Here is a 14,674-nt window from a genome sequence, read left to right on the forward strand (position 1 = left end):
TCATATTCTCGAATTTGTTTACATCTTCATCTCGTCACAGTTGTATCAACGAGTCAACATCTCGGACAGGTTTCTCGCTCTTAGGATATTCGTTTTATTTTTCCCTGTAATATTTATATAACTCCAGTAACCTTACATCGTTCCATCTTCATCCCAGGGTTCTTCGAACAGAGCAGAAATTCGCCATTAAAATTCAAGTCCATGTTCCCCTAAGTCTCCGAACGATAATTAAAACATGTGTGAGGCAATGGACATAATAGAAGAAAAGAATGGAATCGTTATGAATTTCGCAAAAATGTGCCAATCATAATGAATTTCGTTGAACTCTCGAAAAAAGATCGTGAACGAAGCGAGCATCGAAGATCTCGATCAAACCATCAAACATCGTCCCCGGCATCTGGATGGTTCCCAAAGGCTGCTGCATACCAGACGGCGCATGGTCGCGCTAGTTTATCGCGAATTGGGAGCCAGAGGCTCGAAGGGAATCGTAACCTTCGCGGATGCATCGTGGGCGAGCAATGAGCAGCGGACATTATTTTCGAACTGTCCGTGGGAAAGCTGCGATCGGTGGAGGATGAGTCGAAGGGTATATATCGGCTGGCATTGCGCAACTCCGCGGCGAAAACGCGGGGGACCGCATGGCGCGGTGGAGTCGCTGTTGGCGCATGCGCGGTGATTTGGTTGGGCCGCCGTGGCTGCGTCTCCTCCGAAATGTTGATGCTAAATAAAACTCCTAGCTGCTTGGGACGATGCCATGCGTTCTAATTTTCACGAAGGCACGGTCGCTGGTGGACGTCGGTAGCCCGGGACGTGGTCTGCCGCGTCGTTGGAGGCGGATGATACGATAGTCTTCCGAAGCTCTCCGGGTTACCTGTTCTTCGTGGCGAGGAGAGGAGGGAAGTCGCTAGAGGACGAGTAGAAACGTCTCTTTCTTTTTCCGTTGAGGCGATATACGAGAGAAAAATCGGTGGCCAGGCGATTTCGGCAATCGCGAGGAGTATCGCGGTGATCGTGAGTTAGAGTTGCTAGCGCTGCTGACCGTGGCAGCCGACTAGCCAGAGAGAGGAAGCCAAGTACCGAGAGATTAGGCTTCGTCGGCCAACCAAATCCGGACCAGAGTGCTCCGTCCGCGGTTTTTCCATGCGAACGCTCCGGTGACATGGCTGCCGCCCTTCTGGGCAAGTGCATCGGCTTACTGGCTCTGGTGTTGCTTCTCTGCAGTTGTTATGCCTTCCGCATACGCGACCACCCGGGGCAAACGGCCTCCCTGTCCTCGACGGAGCAGCCGCAACGCGCCGCTTGCACTTCCATCTTTGGCAGATGCCAGGAGAAGACGATCACGGCCACGTCGACCAGCCGAAAGTGGCACGACACGACTGCATCGCGTCTTGCCAGCACCGCTCGGAAACCACCTGTCGAGCTGACGTCGACGGATGACGACGATGGAGGGTCGGGGGAGGAACACGAGAGACGCGAGAGGACCGGGCGTTTCGTTGATTCGCTAGCGAGGGATAAAGCTTCCGGGGTGTCGAGAAGCATCGAGATCGACGAGGACGAGGATGGAGAGGAGGCGATTGTAGAGGTGGAGGAAGACAGTGCGGAGGAGATTGCGAGTGATGATCTGGAAGCTGAGGATTCCGATGACGCTGGAGAAGAGAATGCCGAAGATGGCGATAGCGAGGACGACGACGACGATGTTGAAAAGAAAGAGGAAACGAATAGGGATCAGAAATTGAAGCAGAAGGTTGTAAAAGATAAAGACGACGAGGACGATGAGGAAGAAGAAGAAGAAAAAGAAATCAAGGGTAAGAAAGGTTTTCATGGGAAAACGAGCAGAATAATGAAGACAGTTGTTAAGAGTACAAAGAAAATTGCAGAGGATACGGAAGAGGAAGAAAAAAGTGAAAGAGTAGATTTGAAGAGGAAAGTAAGTTTGGAGAAGGGATTGAAGGGGACGGTTAAGTCTCAGAAACAGGAGAAAGTTGTAGAAGATGAGGAAGAAGAGGAAGAAGACAAGGCAAAAGACGATGACGTAGATAAAGACGAGGATGAAGAAGAAGAAGAGGAAGAAGACGAAGATGAAGACGAAGAAAAATCAGAGGAAGTAGTTCCTACTCCTCGGTCAGTAAGGAAACTAGAAAAAGTTCGACACGCGGATAAAGAAAGGGTTAGATCCACGGAAACTATTCCTTTCGTAGAAAAATCGAAGATCGAGGTGAAGGAACCCTCTAAAATAGACAAGAAACCAGAGGAGATCGCGAGGAAGATCGAAACAATGAAGAAACCGGTTGAGAAGAAACCAATGGAAGCCACGAAGAAAATCGAACCCAGGACAACGAAATCTGATCTCGAACCGTCTAAATCTACATCGAAGCCGGAGGAAGAGGCAAAAATTGTGGCAAAACCAGACGAGAGGACGAAAATTCCGGTGAAGCCGGACGATAAAGCAAAAGTTTCAGTGAAACCGGAAGAGTCGAAGACGCGAGAATCAGCGAAGCAATCGGAAACGGTGAGAGTGAAATCAACCAGTGCTCGACCTGCTCCGGCTAAAGTCGCGGAAGTTAAACGATCCGATAGTGAGTATCAGCGAAGAATTATATGTCAGTGGCTAATTTGCTTTTTCGAAATTTCTAACATTCCTATGGTTCAAATTCGAGAGGAAATATAAGAAATGCATGTATCGTTTTCATTCCTTTCCCATTTTGTCGAATGAGATCAAAGGGCTGTATTGTTTATAGAAGACGAGCCGAAAGTAAAAACGAAAACGCACGTGGATGCTGCTTTCACTTTGGCTCGATTGAACGATGCGATACTACGCGTGCCGACCTTCGTGCCAAATTTCACGGCCGTTGAGAATTTCGAGTGTCAGCAGCACGGCAAGATTTTCCTACGACAATTAAGGGGGTACAAGTTATGGGCCTTGCAAAGTAAGTCCAATATTTTCACGTACAAATTTCTTCGTGTTCCTCGTGGATAATTCAATTTCGTTGAATCTTCTGCTACTGGTGACGGAAAGTATCGTTCTGCTACTGTCGATGGAGAACGAAATAAAATTACTGGAAGATAGTTTTGCTTGTAAGGCTTCAAGAATATTTAGTCTGATTGAACGAAATTGAAATTATTCGTAGATTGTATCGTATTTGATTACGATTAACATTAAAATACATTATTGGAATAATAAAATCGATATTTTAAAATTGTAGTAATAAAATTGATATGTGCATACCAATGATATCGATGTAATCTTATTATTCCAATTGGAAATTTCATATACTAAATTGTTTTTCATGTTGTACGTTACGTGTTTTTATTACATACCATTGCATATCGTTTGTAAATTCTTAGATATTAATTTATTCTGGAAATATTTAGAATTGCGATCTTATCCTGTGTGTTACTAATTCAGCAAATTTATATTTTATCATATAATCGAATTATGTTCTTTTTGTGGTGCAGTGCTAGATTCGAGCGCGAAAATTCCATCTGGACTTTTACGAGGGAACGTGAACCAGTTTGGAGATTTTGACGAGTGTCTAGGTGTGATGGCGCATGTGAAACTGAATGAAAACACGATAAAGGTGCAGGGAAAATATTGTCTGGCCAAAATAGATTTGTATCCCTCTCATCCGAACATGAAGCTTCCGGTTAATATGATGCAGGCACGTGCTTTCATAAGAGGAAACATGCATGACGTAAGTAAATGACTCTGTTTTTCGTTATCATTTTTCCATGACACTAATAGCGGCCAAGAGAAAGTACTGTTATAAATAATCTTCCTACTAAGAAAATAAAACAGGAAAAAGAAACATAACAGTGGGGAATAATATAATTGGAAATTTTACGTCATTTCATACTAGAGTCCGTGTGAATTTACAATTAAAGAAATAAAATAAAGGAGAACTTTTTTTTAATAAAAAATTTAGAAATTTGCGGTTGTAATAAATAAATTGTAATAAATTCTTTCAGCCTGGTCATTTTATTCCAAAATTCACGACAGTAAACTGGGCGCTGTGTCTTCCGGCTGTGTGCTCCGCAGAAGACGCACATAGCGTCCTCAAGCAGGCATTGGACGACTATAATTCTACTACAGGGATTACATTTATGATAGATGTCGATCCTAACATGTGCTACGTCAAACAGAAATCACGGATCTATTCGAAGGAGACGATCGGCGTTTTGTACGTATTTATATATATACTTTTCAAGTTCTTCATCCTCGAGCCTTCAAATATCAAGTGATTTTCCAACTCACGTTATTATATTAAAAGCTATAACCGTGTAATAATATAATATAAAATAAAATACGTTATATTAATCCTTGCTTTCGCTTGCAGATATTTCTACGCAATGATCCTTTGCCTGGTTGCTGTTGCAACTACGAGAGATTATTTAGTGGTATCGGAAGGAAAAGGTAGATTCTCATAACATTCTATATTTTCTGTAAGTCAGTGCGCTTGAAAATTCGCTTTGTTTAAACAATCCGGTTTCAAGGAGCGTTGCATTCACGTGAAATATGTCGCGATAAATGGTTCGTTTAAGATTGATGGTTTTCTCTTTTATAGGTAATTATTCGGAGAGAATAATAATGTCCTTTTCCTTGCGGAGATCCTTTCGATCGTTACTGAAGAAAGGATCGAGGGAAGTTGATATTACGTGCATTCATGGAATAAGAGCACTCGTCACGATTGCTCTTTATATTGCTCATCAGGTTATAGCAATCTCGAGGTTACCGTTTTTCAATCGAATCGAGCTCACGGAGGTAAGCATAAAAATGTCAGTACAATTGTTATCTTGTTGTTTACGTTTACGTTTAATGCCTGATGTTAAAATAGCTGGCAAATACACCGATCACGTCCGTTTTGAGGGTATCCATGGTGTACACGGACGCGTTTTTATTACTCAGCGGTGTTTTAACTGCTTACAATATGGCGCATGAATTTATCACGCGGGGTGAGATTCGATGGTTCTGCCGTTTTATTGCCAGATATATCAGGTAAGATGTTACACGAATAGTTTTAATTTTTAAACTACTTTCAATCATTTCATCAATGTCTGTATTTTCATTTTATTTATTTAGTGAAGATATCTGTAATCCTTTTGTAAGCATTTTTATACTGTATTATTCTATATATTATAAAGTGTGTATAAAGTCCAGAATTAATTTCTGTTTTAATTATATGACTATGTATTTAGATACAATTTATTTTTACTTATAAAAGGATAAAAAATGAAATGTTTGAACGTCAATTTATAACCAAGTTTACATTAAATGTAAATTTTCATTTTAATCATAAAGAACTGTATTGCCTTATACTTCAGTTCAGAAATATATTAATCCGTTTATCGTTACCATTTAGACTCACTCCAGCGTTACTCGCAGTGGTGTTTTGGTACGCATTCGTAATGGAACACACTGGATCGGGACCACAATGGAACAGCATTATAATACCAAATGCAGAGCTTTGTAAAAACAACGCGTGGACGAATTTGTTGTACATACAAAATTTCTTTCCCTTCGAAGAAATGGTACTTACCCATTTTATTAATGTTTCTTCATGTACTAAGATTGGTCCCTATGTTTAGTCATTGCTCGAAACTATTTTATTCTATTTAACAAAATTTTTGCAATTCGCAGTGTGCAACTCATACCCACCAGTTGGCTTTGGACATGCAATTGTCGATATTAGCCCCAATGTTGGTATTCTTTTTAGAATGCAGACCAGTGATTGGATTACTTGTAATATTTTTCTTCACTTTATTGTCAGCTACACTTCGTTACATATCAACGATGAACAGTTACCTTTCTCTCGTTATTTTCCATGGCATGTCGTAAGTATATATTTCTTAATTTTTAATACGAACTTTATACTTCATTATTTTACACGTAACTTTTTCTTTTCAGGTTGAAGCACCTTTACAGAACTGCCAACTTAGTTTACGCATTGCCATTACATAGAGCCACGCCATACGTTTTTGGCGTAGGACTTGGTGTGCTGTTACGTTACACCGGAAGAGACGTCAGGATCCACAAGGTACATCAAGTTCCTGTGACATGACCAACAAATATGGTATTCTTTAGATTGGAGATTTATTATAAATTAAAGAATGAAATAGAATTTTAAAGATCCTTAGAAATATGTTTTCTCTAACTAAAATTGTCAAACGAGTCAAAATGACTAATTGTAAGTCAAAAAGTTTGCATGATTTCAAATTCTTTGACTCAGTCACTTTTTATTCTTGGAATTATTGAAAATATACAGCTGCATTTGAGGAAGTTAATGCTGACATTTATTAAGATAGAAATGCCAGCATAGATACACGTTACAATTTGATAGTTTTAGTGTTAAACAATGTAAAAGAAAACAAATGATAATAATGATTTACATAACAAGACCAATCAGTAACAATAATAGTTCTGAATCTAATAGATCTCATATAATTTTCTTTAATTTATTTTGGATAAATCTTTAAAAGATATATTACTTTTATATAGCGTGTGAGACGGGAATGGTTAAGAATTGTGATTATTTGTCATTTTTTGTCCATAATACAAAGGTCGTAACCTATTCAGTAGACTCGATATACTAATTTCAGGTGTTAGTGATCTTGGGATGGTTGATCGCTATGGCCTTGGGATCGTGGTCGTTATTTTCACCCTGGCATTTGGCCAGAAGGGACTACGTGTACGATGCTGAAGAAGCAACCAATTACGCTGTAATCAGTCCAGTCCTCTGGGCCTTGGCTTTGTGTTGGCTCATATTTGCATGCTACACGAATCATGGAGGTCCGCTTCTTTATACTCGACAAAATTCAATTATGAAAATTAATATTCTAACGTTTTAAAGACTGTGACAACTGGGATAGATTCTAATTTTTCTTCCATTTCAAATTCCATTTCAAAGATTGGACTTAATATTTGTGTGATAACATAATGTAACATTAAACTTTAATAGAATCTCAATCTCATAACTGTGATAGACTCACAATCTTGATAATATTAATTCTATGACAATTATGTAAAGCACAAATAATTTTGTGACCAATCACTTAACGCTTATTTTATAAATACTTATTTCATATTTACAGGTATAATAAACAGATTCCTATCAAACTATTGGTTAGTGATCTTTAGTAGGATATCGTATGCTGTATACTTAACGCAATTCGCGGTATTTTTCTACAACGTTGGGACCACCAGATACTCTAGCGAGTTTCAGCTTCACAGAGCCGTAAGTAATCGAAGAACTAATATTTATTACCAAGAACAAAATAACGCGCGATATTCGACTAAGTTTATAATACATTTTCAGATCGATCCTCTGGAAGCAGCTACGGTTATATTCATATCGATCCTCCTCACCCTATTCTTCGATATCCCTATGCAAGAAATTAAGAACGTGCTCATGGAAAGCACAGACATTCTGAATGTAGAAGTGCCTAGTAAAGAAAAATCGGCGGTTCAACCGCCAGTGGAGCCAGAGAAACCGTACGAAGCAGAGAAGGCGCACGAAAACGAGGATTTCGACGATGATGAATTAGGTTCTACAGGTTGGGACTGGCAGCGAGATATAGTGGGCGTTAGGGACACGAAATACACGAGCGAAACCCTAGAAGACGAGGAACGAATTGACATACCGATATGGAACAAGTCAGCTGTACGAAGAACATCACTCATCGGTCGCGATTCTCACGAGCCAGAAATGATTCAGCCATCTTGGCTCAAGGATCCAAGTAGAAGATTGTCCAAGAGTGGCGATGAATACAGGGACCGTGGGAGAAGGAGTAGAAGCGGTCAAAGGGATTATCAGGAGCCAGGAAACGAAGCCATGAATCTTTCCAGGATGCAACAGGAGCGTGAAGAAGCTGTTAAGCGAGGCAGACGCTCGCTCTCCAGAAGTCTCGACTCTAAGAGATTGTCAACACGGGACAGTGAGAACGAGGAGGAGTATGCAAGGAGGAGGCAGAGAGAGTACGAGGACGAGGAGGAAGTGGAAGAAGAGGAGGACGATCCTAGACGGTACAGGAGATCTCAGTCCAGAGGGAGATCCGTGATTAGGGAATCGGACGATTATCGTTCGTGGGAGTTCGTCGGTAAGGAACGTTCATCCTCCAGGGGTCCAGACTCTAAAAGGCTCTCGAGAAAATCGGAGGAGCGCGAGTCTGCGCAAAGACAAACAAGACCGCCGCTCTCGAGATCCAGCGACGTTAGGAAAACGATCTCCTCGGAGAGCGATGACGAGCATTCCTCGCAGCGAAGGAAAATTGAGAAAAGGCATCCGTCTGTGGAGCCGAGGATAAGCGACGAGGAGGATTGGGAGAGCGAGCTGAGGATAAGAAGGAAACAATTTATGGAGAAGCTCGCGACCCACCAGCAAGAATCTTTAGCAGACGAGGAAGACGTAAACTCCCTAAGAAGGAGGTCCTCGGCGGAAGGTAAGATAGCCCTGTTGAAGGACCTCACTGCGGATGACAACATGGACTCGTGGACGGTCAGCGTGGGCTCGCGTGTCGCTCAGCTTGGCTCGTCTCAAGAACGCAGCGAAACCGAGGAAGATGCTGCTGCTGCTCGTCGAAGGGAGTATCGTGAACAAGCTCCACCGCCAAGGGAGGACACTCAGAGCGAGGAGGAAGTAATCTGGGACTCGTCGAGGAGACGATCCTACACGAGCAGCAGTCAAGTGACTTCAATCGAGGAGGATGACGACGTAGCTAGTTATGACTTTGTGTTGACGAAAGACAGTAAGAGGATATCCGTGCAAGACTTGTCGAAACTCTCTCAGGATGATTCTGACCTGACGGATTCTGGATGGAACGTTGTAAAAAAGGATAGTGGCGAGGAGTTGCTTAGATCTTCCTCGACGGGTCTGTACAAACGCGAATCGATTATAAAAAGCCAGGCTAGTGAAGAAGATCCGGAGTACCTTCTTCCAGAGAGACCAAAGCTTGTTCAACAAGAACGAGAACATCCGTTTAAAAAGGCTTGGCAGATGCAGAAATCTCGTTCCGAGGAAGACGGTTCTGGGGCGTACGCGATCAAAGAGACGAAAGAGCAACCTAAAACAGAAAGTAAATCGAAAGGCGATGATATTTCGCCGGAGGAAGTTAAGAAGGAATTCGGTGGAGAACAGTATGAAGATACGGGCGCATTCGCCGATGACGAGTCGGAATCGATCACGCTGGCGCGTAGCAGGAGTACTGACACAGAGGAAAACACCAGGACCAGTTCGAAGTCCGAAGAAGTCGAGTCTACCTCGACAGAGAGGAGCAAGAGCTCAGAGACTAACAAAGGTAACCTGAAATCATCGGACGTCGAGGAGGACTCTTTAAGATCTAATTGGCCGTCTGAGGACGAGCAACTGGAAGTTTGTAAAACAGGCCCAAGGAGTAAATCGGAAGATCGGAAGAGACCGAATGGACCTGGGAAAGGGAAGAGACTTGACGGACTGGGCTACCATCGAAGTAAGAAAAAAGATAATAAACGTAAATATAACGAAGTAAATTATTCACGGGGAAGTTACTACTTGGATTAGTCGAGAGGGAAGTATGAACGAATTTTGGGGAGGTGGGGGTAAGGGTCAGAAGGGCTATGGAAGGAATGTGGATCTTCGAGTAGTTGACGATCGATATTTGGATGACTCCGTTGCCAGAGAACCAAGAATATGGAACGAGTCGCTTTCTAGCGTATTTTTACAATTGTTTTATTTTTATGCATATCGAAGGGTGGGACGATTTGTATCTTCTCCACAGCTCTCTGCTGCTTTCTGGTTTAAAGCTCAAAATCGTTTATCCATATTTTAATGTATCGTTATCTCATAAGACTTGGGTGTAACTGTGGAATTAGATATTAAAGGTGTTGTGAATGACAAGACCAGAGTAAGAAACCGTTTACTGTAGACTGTAATAAATGAATTCTTCGTTATACATAGCACTATGAATGAATGAAATAGTTATGTTGAAAAATCGAATTTTCTTTCTTTCGTTATTTATGGGGTTTCTCGTCCGGTTATACGTAATTGTACCATTGAAATTTCACGAAACGTGCTTTTATTGTAAAGAATACGAAAAATACTGGTAATAAAGTGATGCATAAAGTGGAGATTTCACGTAAAGAGTTTTCTTTCCGGTATTTTGTTTCAATATTTCAAACATATTTCGATAAGTATAGTTAAGAAATAAGGCGCAAAAAATTTGTTTAGGAAATTAAAATTAAGGACTTACGGTACTCACTGAGAGGATCAAAAGTTTTTAATCTGCTATTAGAATAAAAATGAATTTTCTTCAAAAAAAAATAAGTGTCATTCCAATGCATAAAACGTATAACATGTAAATAAATCTTACTCGAGAATAAACGAATAGAAGAAATCCAAAAAAAGAAAAAATTTTTTACCTCATCAAACATATGTGTATACTAATAACCTAACACTAAATCAATAACTAAATTGTTTTCGCAGTAAATATTAAATTATCTTTAGAATGCCCATTAATTAAATATTTCTCATTCCTCTCGGTGATTATTGTAACTTCTTAAAATGTTAGATCCCCTTACTTAACACCGTGAAACGATTATTAGGTCCCTTTCATTGATAGAAAATAGATTTACTTTCATAACGTGTCGTAGTAGAGATAATTAGAGAATAGAAAGGCTAGTTCCAACTACATTTATTTCCTTCATATTTCCGAAGTACCATATCCTAATACGTGAGCAAACGAGCTTGAAGTTCAATTGGCTAATTAATAATAGGTGTGCTTCAACTTAATATACGTGGCGCTAGTGTTGCCTAATATCAATAGTATCAATAGTAATCGCGATGTTCGATAGTCAAACCTTATTACAGCTTGCAATAACAATTCTAATAATTTTTACACCTAAAGGGTCAGTTTTAGGATAATACATCTGGCTTTTGGTTATGGCATGAGAATTGGCCAGGATGTTGATAATTTTCGGATAGGGGAAGTTAGGTTTGACATTAGGATTCCTGAGAGCGATCACATTCGAGTCCACGTGGTTCCAAGAAAGAGCAAAGGAATGCAACGAGCTTATATGCGATCAAACGCGAAAATGGCGACCGATAAAGGAGTCTAAGTACGAAATACGACGCATCAATGATCCTTTGATGAATTTACCTCGTAGTGTAGGCGGGTATTTCACGGATTCGTGGGATGTGCACGGTATGAAGACATCGCTGGCCTCGTGTGACAGGCGTAAACGGGCCGAGCTTCGGTGGTCGAGCGATGCAATGAAAAGCGCCGTACGCGGTCGTCTCCTGTGGTCGGTGCCTATGCTGAACGGAAGTAATCCCCTCGGCACTATAAACGCACGCGTACATCACCCACGCCGGATAACGTCCAGCCGAGAATCAGCTTACGAGCAAACGGCGGCCATTATGCGCTCGTATGAGCTCTTTACGAGGTTTCGCGTCGTAAAGCAACGCCGAGGAAAGGCAATCTTTTCTTTTTAACCTGTTTTCGGATGTTCTACCTCGGAAATCGGAAGCCCGTAAACAGACAGAAATAAATCACTCGTGATTCGGCGGGAAATTTATCTCGGCGCGTGCCAACGCTTGCTTGACTTTATCATAAAATCACGATTTCTTGCGTATTTAGTCAATTATGGAGAATGAAGAGTGACATCGCGAAGAAAATATTATTAAAAATTGTCTTCGTTTATTTATGAAATGATATTGTTATTCTATTTATGAATAAGGAAGATTGGAAAATTTGGGTAATAGTGGAATATAAGTTGAAGTTATAGTGTATAGTCACTAGGTCATTCTTGTTTCATGACGATTAGTGACGGTTCTTTGAGGTGATTGTAACTGTAAGATACTGTGTGTTTTTAAATGCCGCGTGCTACCTGGTCTAGTATTTATAAGGACACTTGGTAGGTCTATGTATTTTGCTATTGGATGGTGTGAATAGTGGAATTTCTGAATTTGAGGTGCATGTATATCGTCACTAGGTCGATCTTAGTTGGAGACGATTAGTGTCGGACGGTTCTTTGAGGAAGGTTGTGTCTAGCTTCGAAGTGTTAAGTGGACTGTATTTTAGGAGAACTCTCTTCGTGATTGTTCTGTCGGTGGTTTTACAAGCTTCGTCTGTCTACTGATTGGTTGCGAATAATATTGGGGTGGTGTGCTAGCTCCAGCGTCTTTCGGTGGTGGTGGTTGTTTAAACAATCTGGGCCCTTATGCCTGTCGTCTGAAGGATGATATATTGTAGCCTCTTACGGTTTACCCAAGCGGTGGCTTAGGTGACAATGAGTGTATAGAAGTCAAGGGACACTGACAATAAGGACATAAAACAGTCTTCCACTTGACCTGGGACATTGCGGTCCTAGGGCCGCAACACTGGTACTTGTAAAATTTCAGAGCCTTCGCATTTAGATACACAGTCTGTCCTAAACAAAAGGATGAACGGAACACCGGAGGTATATGATGACCAAGCGTTAATGTGCCATTGCGTTGTACCTGGGGTACCAGATCGGTAATATGGTATTTCTTAATACGACTAATAATACTGCCGAAATGGTATTTCAAGAATTAACATAAACTATTCGAGAGGTATCATAGGATTTAGTAATTCAAGTTAGGATAGTATTAACTGCTATGTCTAATTTATTGGTTAGGCATTGGAAGAAAATAGGAGAAATTATAGTATCATACAATTATAGTATCATAATTACTAGTTATTTTGAATATGTAGGTATTTGATATTGTCATTAAATACTTGAATTTCCAAAGTATCTGTATTCTTTGTACTTTGCTTATTTATCACAGGAAAGAGTACGTTATTTGCACTGTTAGACCTTCTATACTGTAGTACCGTGTAAAAGTCTCAGAATATTTGACTGTTCTAGAAAGTTTCTGGTTCGTATATGTGTATATAGGTGTATATAAGAGTGAAATATCAAAACATTGGATATTCTTCGTGGTCATTCAACCGAGGTGTTCTCGTCGTTTGTTGACAAGGATAATTTCTACAGCGTGTAAGATTTTAGTTCGGTTTGATCTGGTTCGGTTGTGGAAGGGGAACAGAGACCTACTCACTGAATTGGAAATAGCTAGGCGAAAATGCGGTGCGGGACGTCAGTCCAGCGTCGAAAGTTGTGCTCTAAGGTGTATCGTTCTGCTTGAGGTGCGTGACCTGTCTACTACGTAGTACATCCATTGCTGTTTTCTTCTCATGGACACACGTTATTCCGAGGTTCGTTCAATTAATGCTTATTTCATTCTTAGGCGTAATTCGTGAGCGTAAAAATAATTTCCGTAATTTATTTCATAATACATTTTAATGGATAAATTACCAAGTACCTACCCGTGTTTGTTACATAAACTATAAATTAGCTTTTAGCTTACTTTAATTTCGTTTTTCTCGGACCTAGATAGGAAAGAATGTTAGGTTATGTTAGGTATATACGTATATCGCGATAAATATTTTATTTTTATAATAAATTAGGTAAAGAATGACGATAACAGTTCTCATATCGTGTTGTTCAATTTATCTAAATATTTCAATTTTATTTGCAATATTATTGCAATATATTTTATCAAGATATTAAGTAAAATCTTTGAGTATTCTTCAAACTCAACGAACACCTATCTACGTGTCAACTTTCGAAATTAACCCTTTGCACTCGGCGATCTTTTCGTTACAGAAACATAGTAATTCAAAGACTTCCTATAAAGTCGACATTTTCGATATTTTCAAAACGGTAAATAATAAGTGCAAATTAACAATAAGACGTAGAATTATTTTACCTCGATATTTCACGCGTCGTTGGGCAATTTCAAATTCGAGATATTTAATTAACAACGATCTTCAGAATCCGATTAAATGGCGACTGAGAGTCGCCTCTCCAGTGCAAAGGGTTAATAATGCACGAATACAGGATTCGTTCGAGCATTTCGATAATTTTTCATTTTTTGTAACAATTCGAATAAAGAAATGAAATCTATCTGGCGTTCCGTCGACCTCCAATTGTCCCGGTACAAGTCGATAGAATGTAGTCAGAATTTATACCTATTAAACGCATCCCAGCATCGAGTGTCGTGATATCAAATTATCTAACAGAATCCTTGCGCGAAATATACGAATACTCGAGGACTTCGATAAGTGGTTCCAGTCCCTAGGCGTTCTCAGGTATGAAACCACAAAATGGCATAGCCATCGTGAACCCGGACGTTCGAGGAATTCGAAACGGTCGAAACGCGAGTGGTACGACCTTCCACGGATCACTTCCTAGCAGTTTGGACTACCATGCTTCACGAGACCGTGGCTGTGAGCGAAAGCTTGGAACGGGACCCTTGAGATTCTAGAATCCAGGACCACGAACTGCATGACCCTTCATAAGCCAGGAATGCGACAGTGGTACCGATTCAGGTGTTCCGAATCTTTGGCCATTCGCGAACAAGTCCTATCCTTTATTCTCTTTGTCTCGGCTCACCTGTGGGACCATTGGTGATACATGCTGTACTTTTGTATTCGGTGCTTTCCATTAGATTGTTAGGACAGTTTGCAACGTCTGATAATTCATTTTTACTGCATATTTAGAGGGACTGGAGAATTACATATTAGTCCTGAATTTTGTCCAATGATATTTTGAATTTGAATATACGGTATTGCAATGAAAGAGAAACATCTGGAATCTATGAACAAATGTTCTGTCGTTTTTCTC

At 40.5% G+C, this 14,674-nt stretch overlaps 1 protein-coding gene across 1 annotated transcript; it reads left to right on the forward strand.

Moving 5' to 3' along the window:
- The first annotated feature begins 249 nt into the window (after positions 1 to 249).
- On the forward strand, positions 250 to 9,439 carry LOC108546432 (uncharacterized). The gene is given in 15 exon segments (XM_017898496.1): positions 250 to 1,805; positions 1,878 to 2,576; positions 2,739 to 2,927; positions 3,457 to 3,692; positions 3,967 to 4,178; positions 4,335 to 4,411; positions 4,563 to 4,759; positions 4,833 to 4,993; positions 5,358 to 5,526; positions 5,636 to 5,829; positions 5,903 to 6,032; positions 6,595 to 6,784; positions 7,087 to 7,229; positions 7,311 to 9,383; positions 9,386 to 9,439. Coding segments are annotated over 15 exon segments (5,370 nt in total). The 5' UTR covers positions 250 to 1,159.
- Positions 9,440 to 14,674: the final 5,235 nt, after the last annotated feature.

Source organism: Eufriesea mexicana, unplaced genomic scaffold (assembly GCF_001483705.2).
Source record: "Eufriesea mexicana isolate 0111107269 unplaced genomic scaffold, ASM148370v2 scaffold726, whole genome shotgun sequence".
NCBI lineage: Eukaryota > Metazoa > Arthropoda > Insecta > Hymenoptera > Apidae > Eufriesea > Eufriesea mexicana.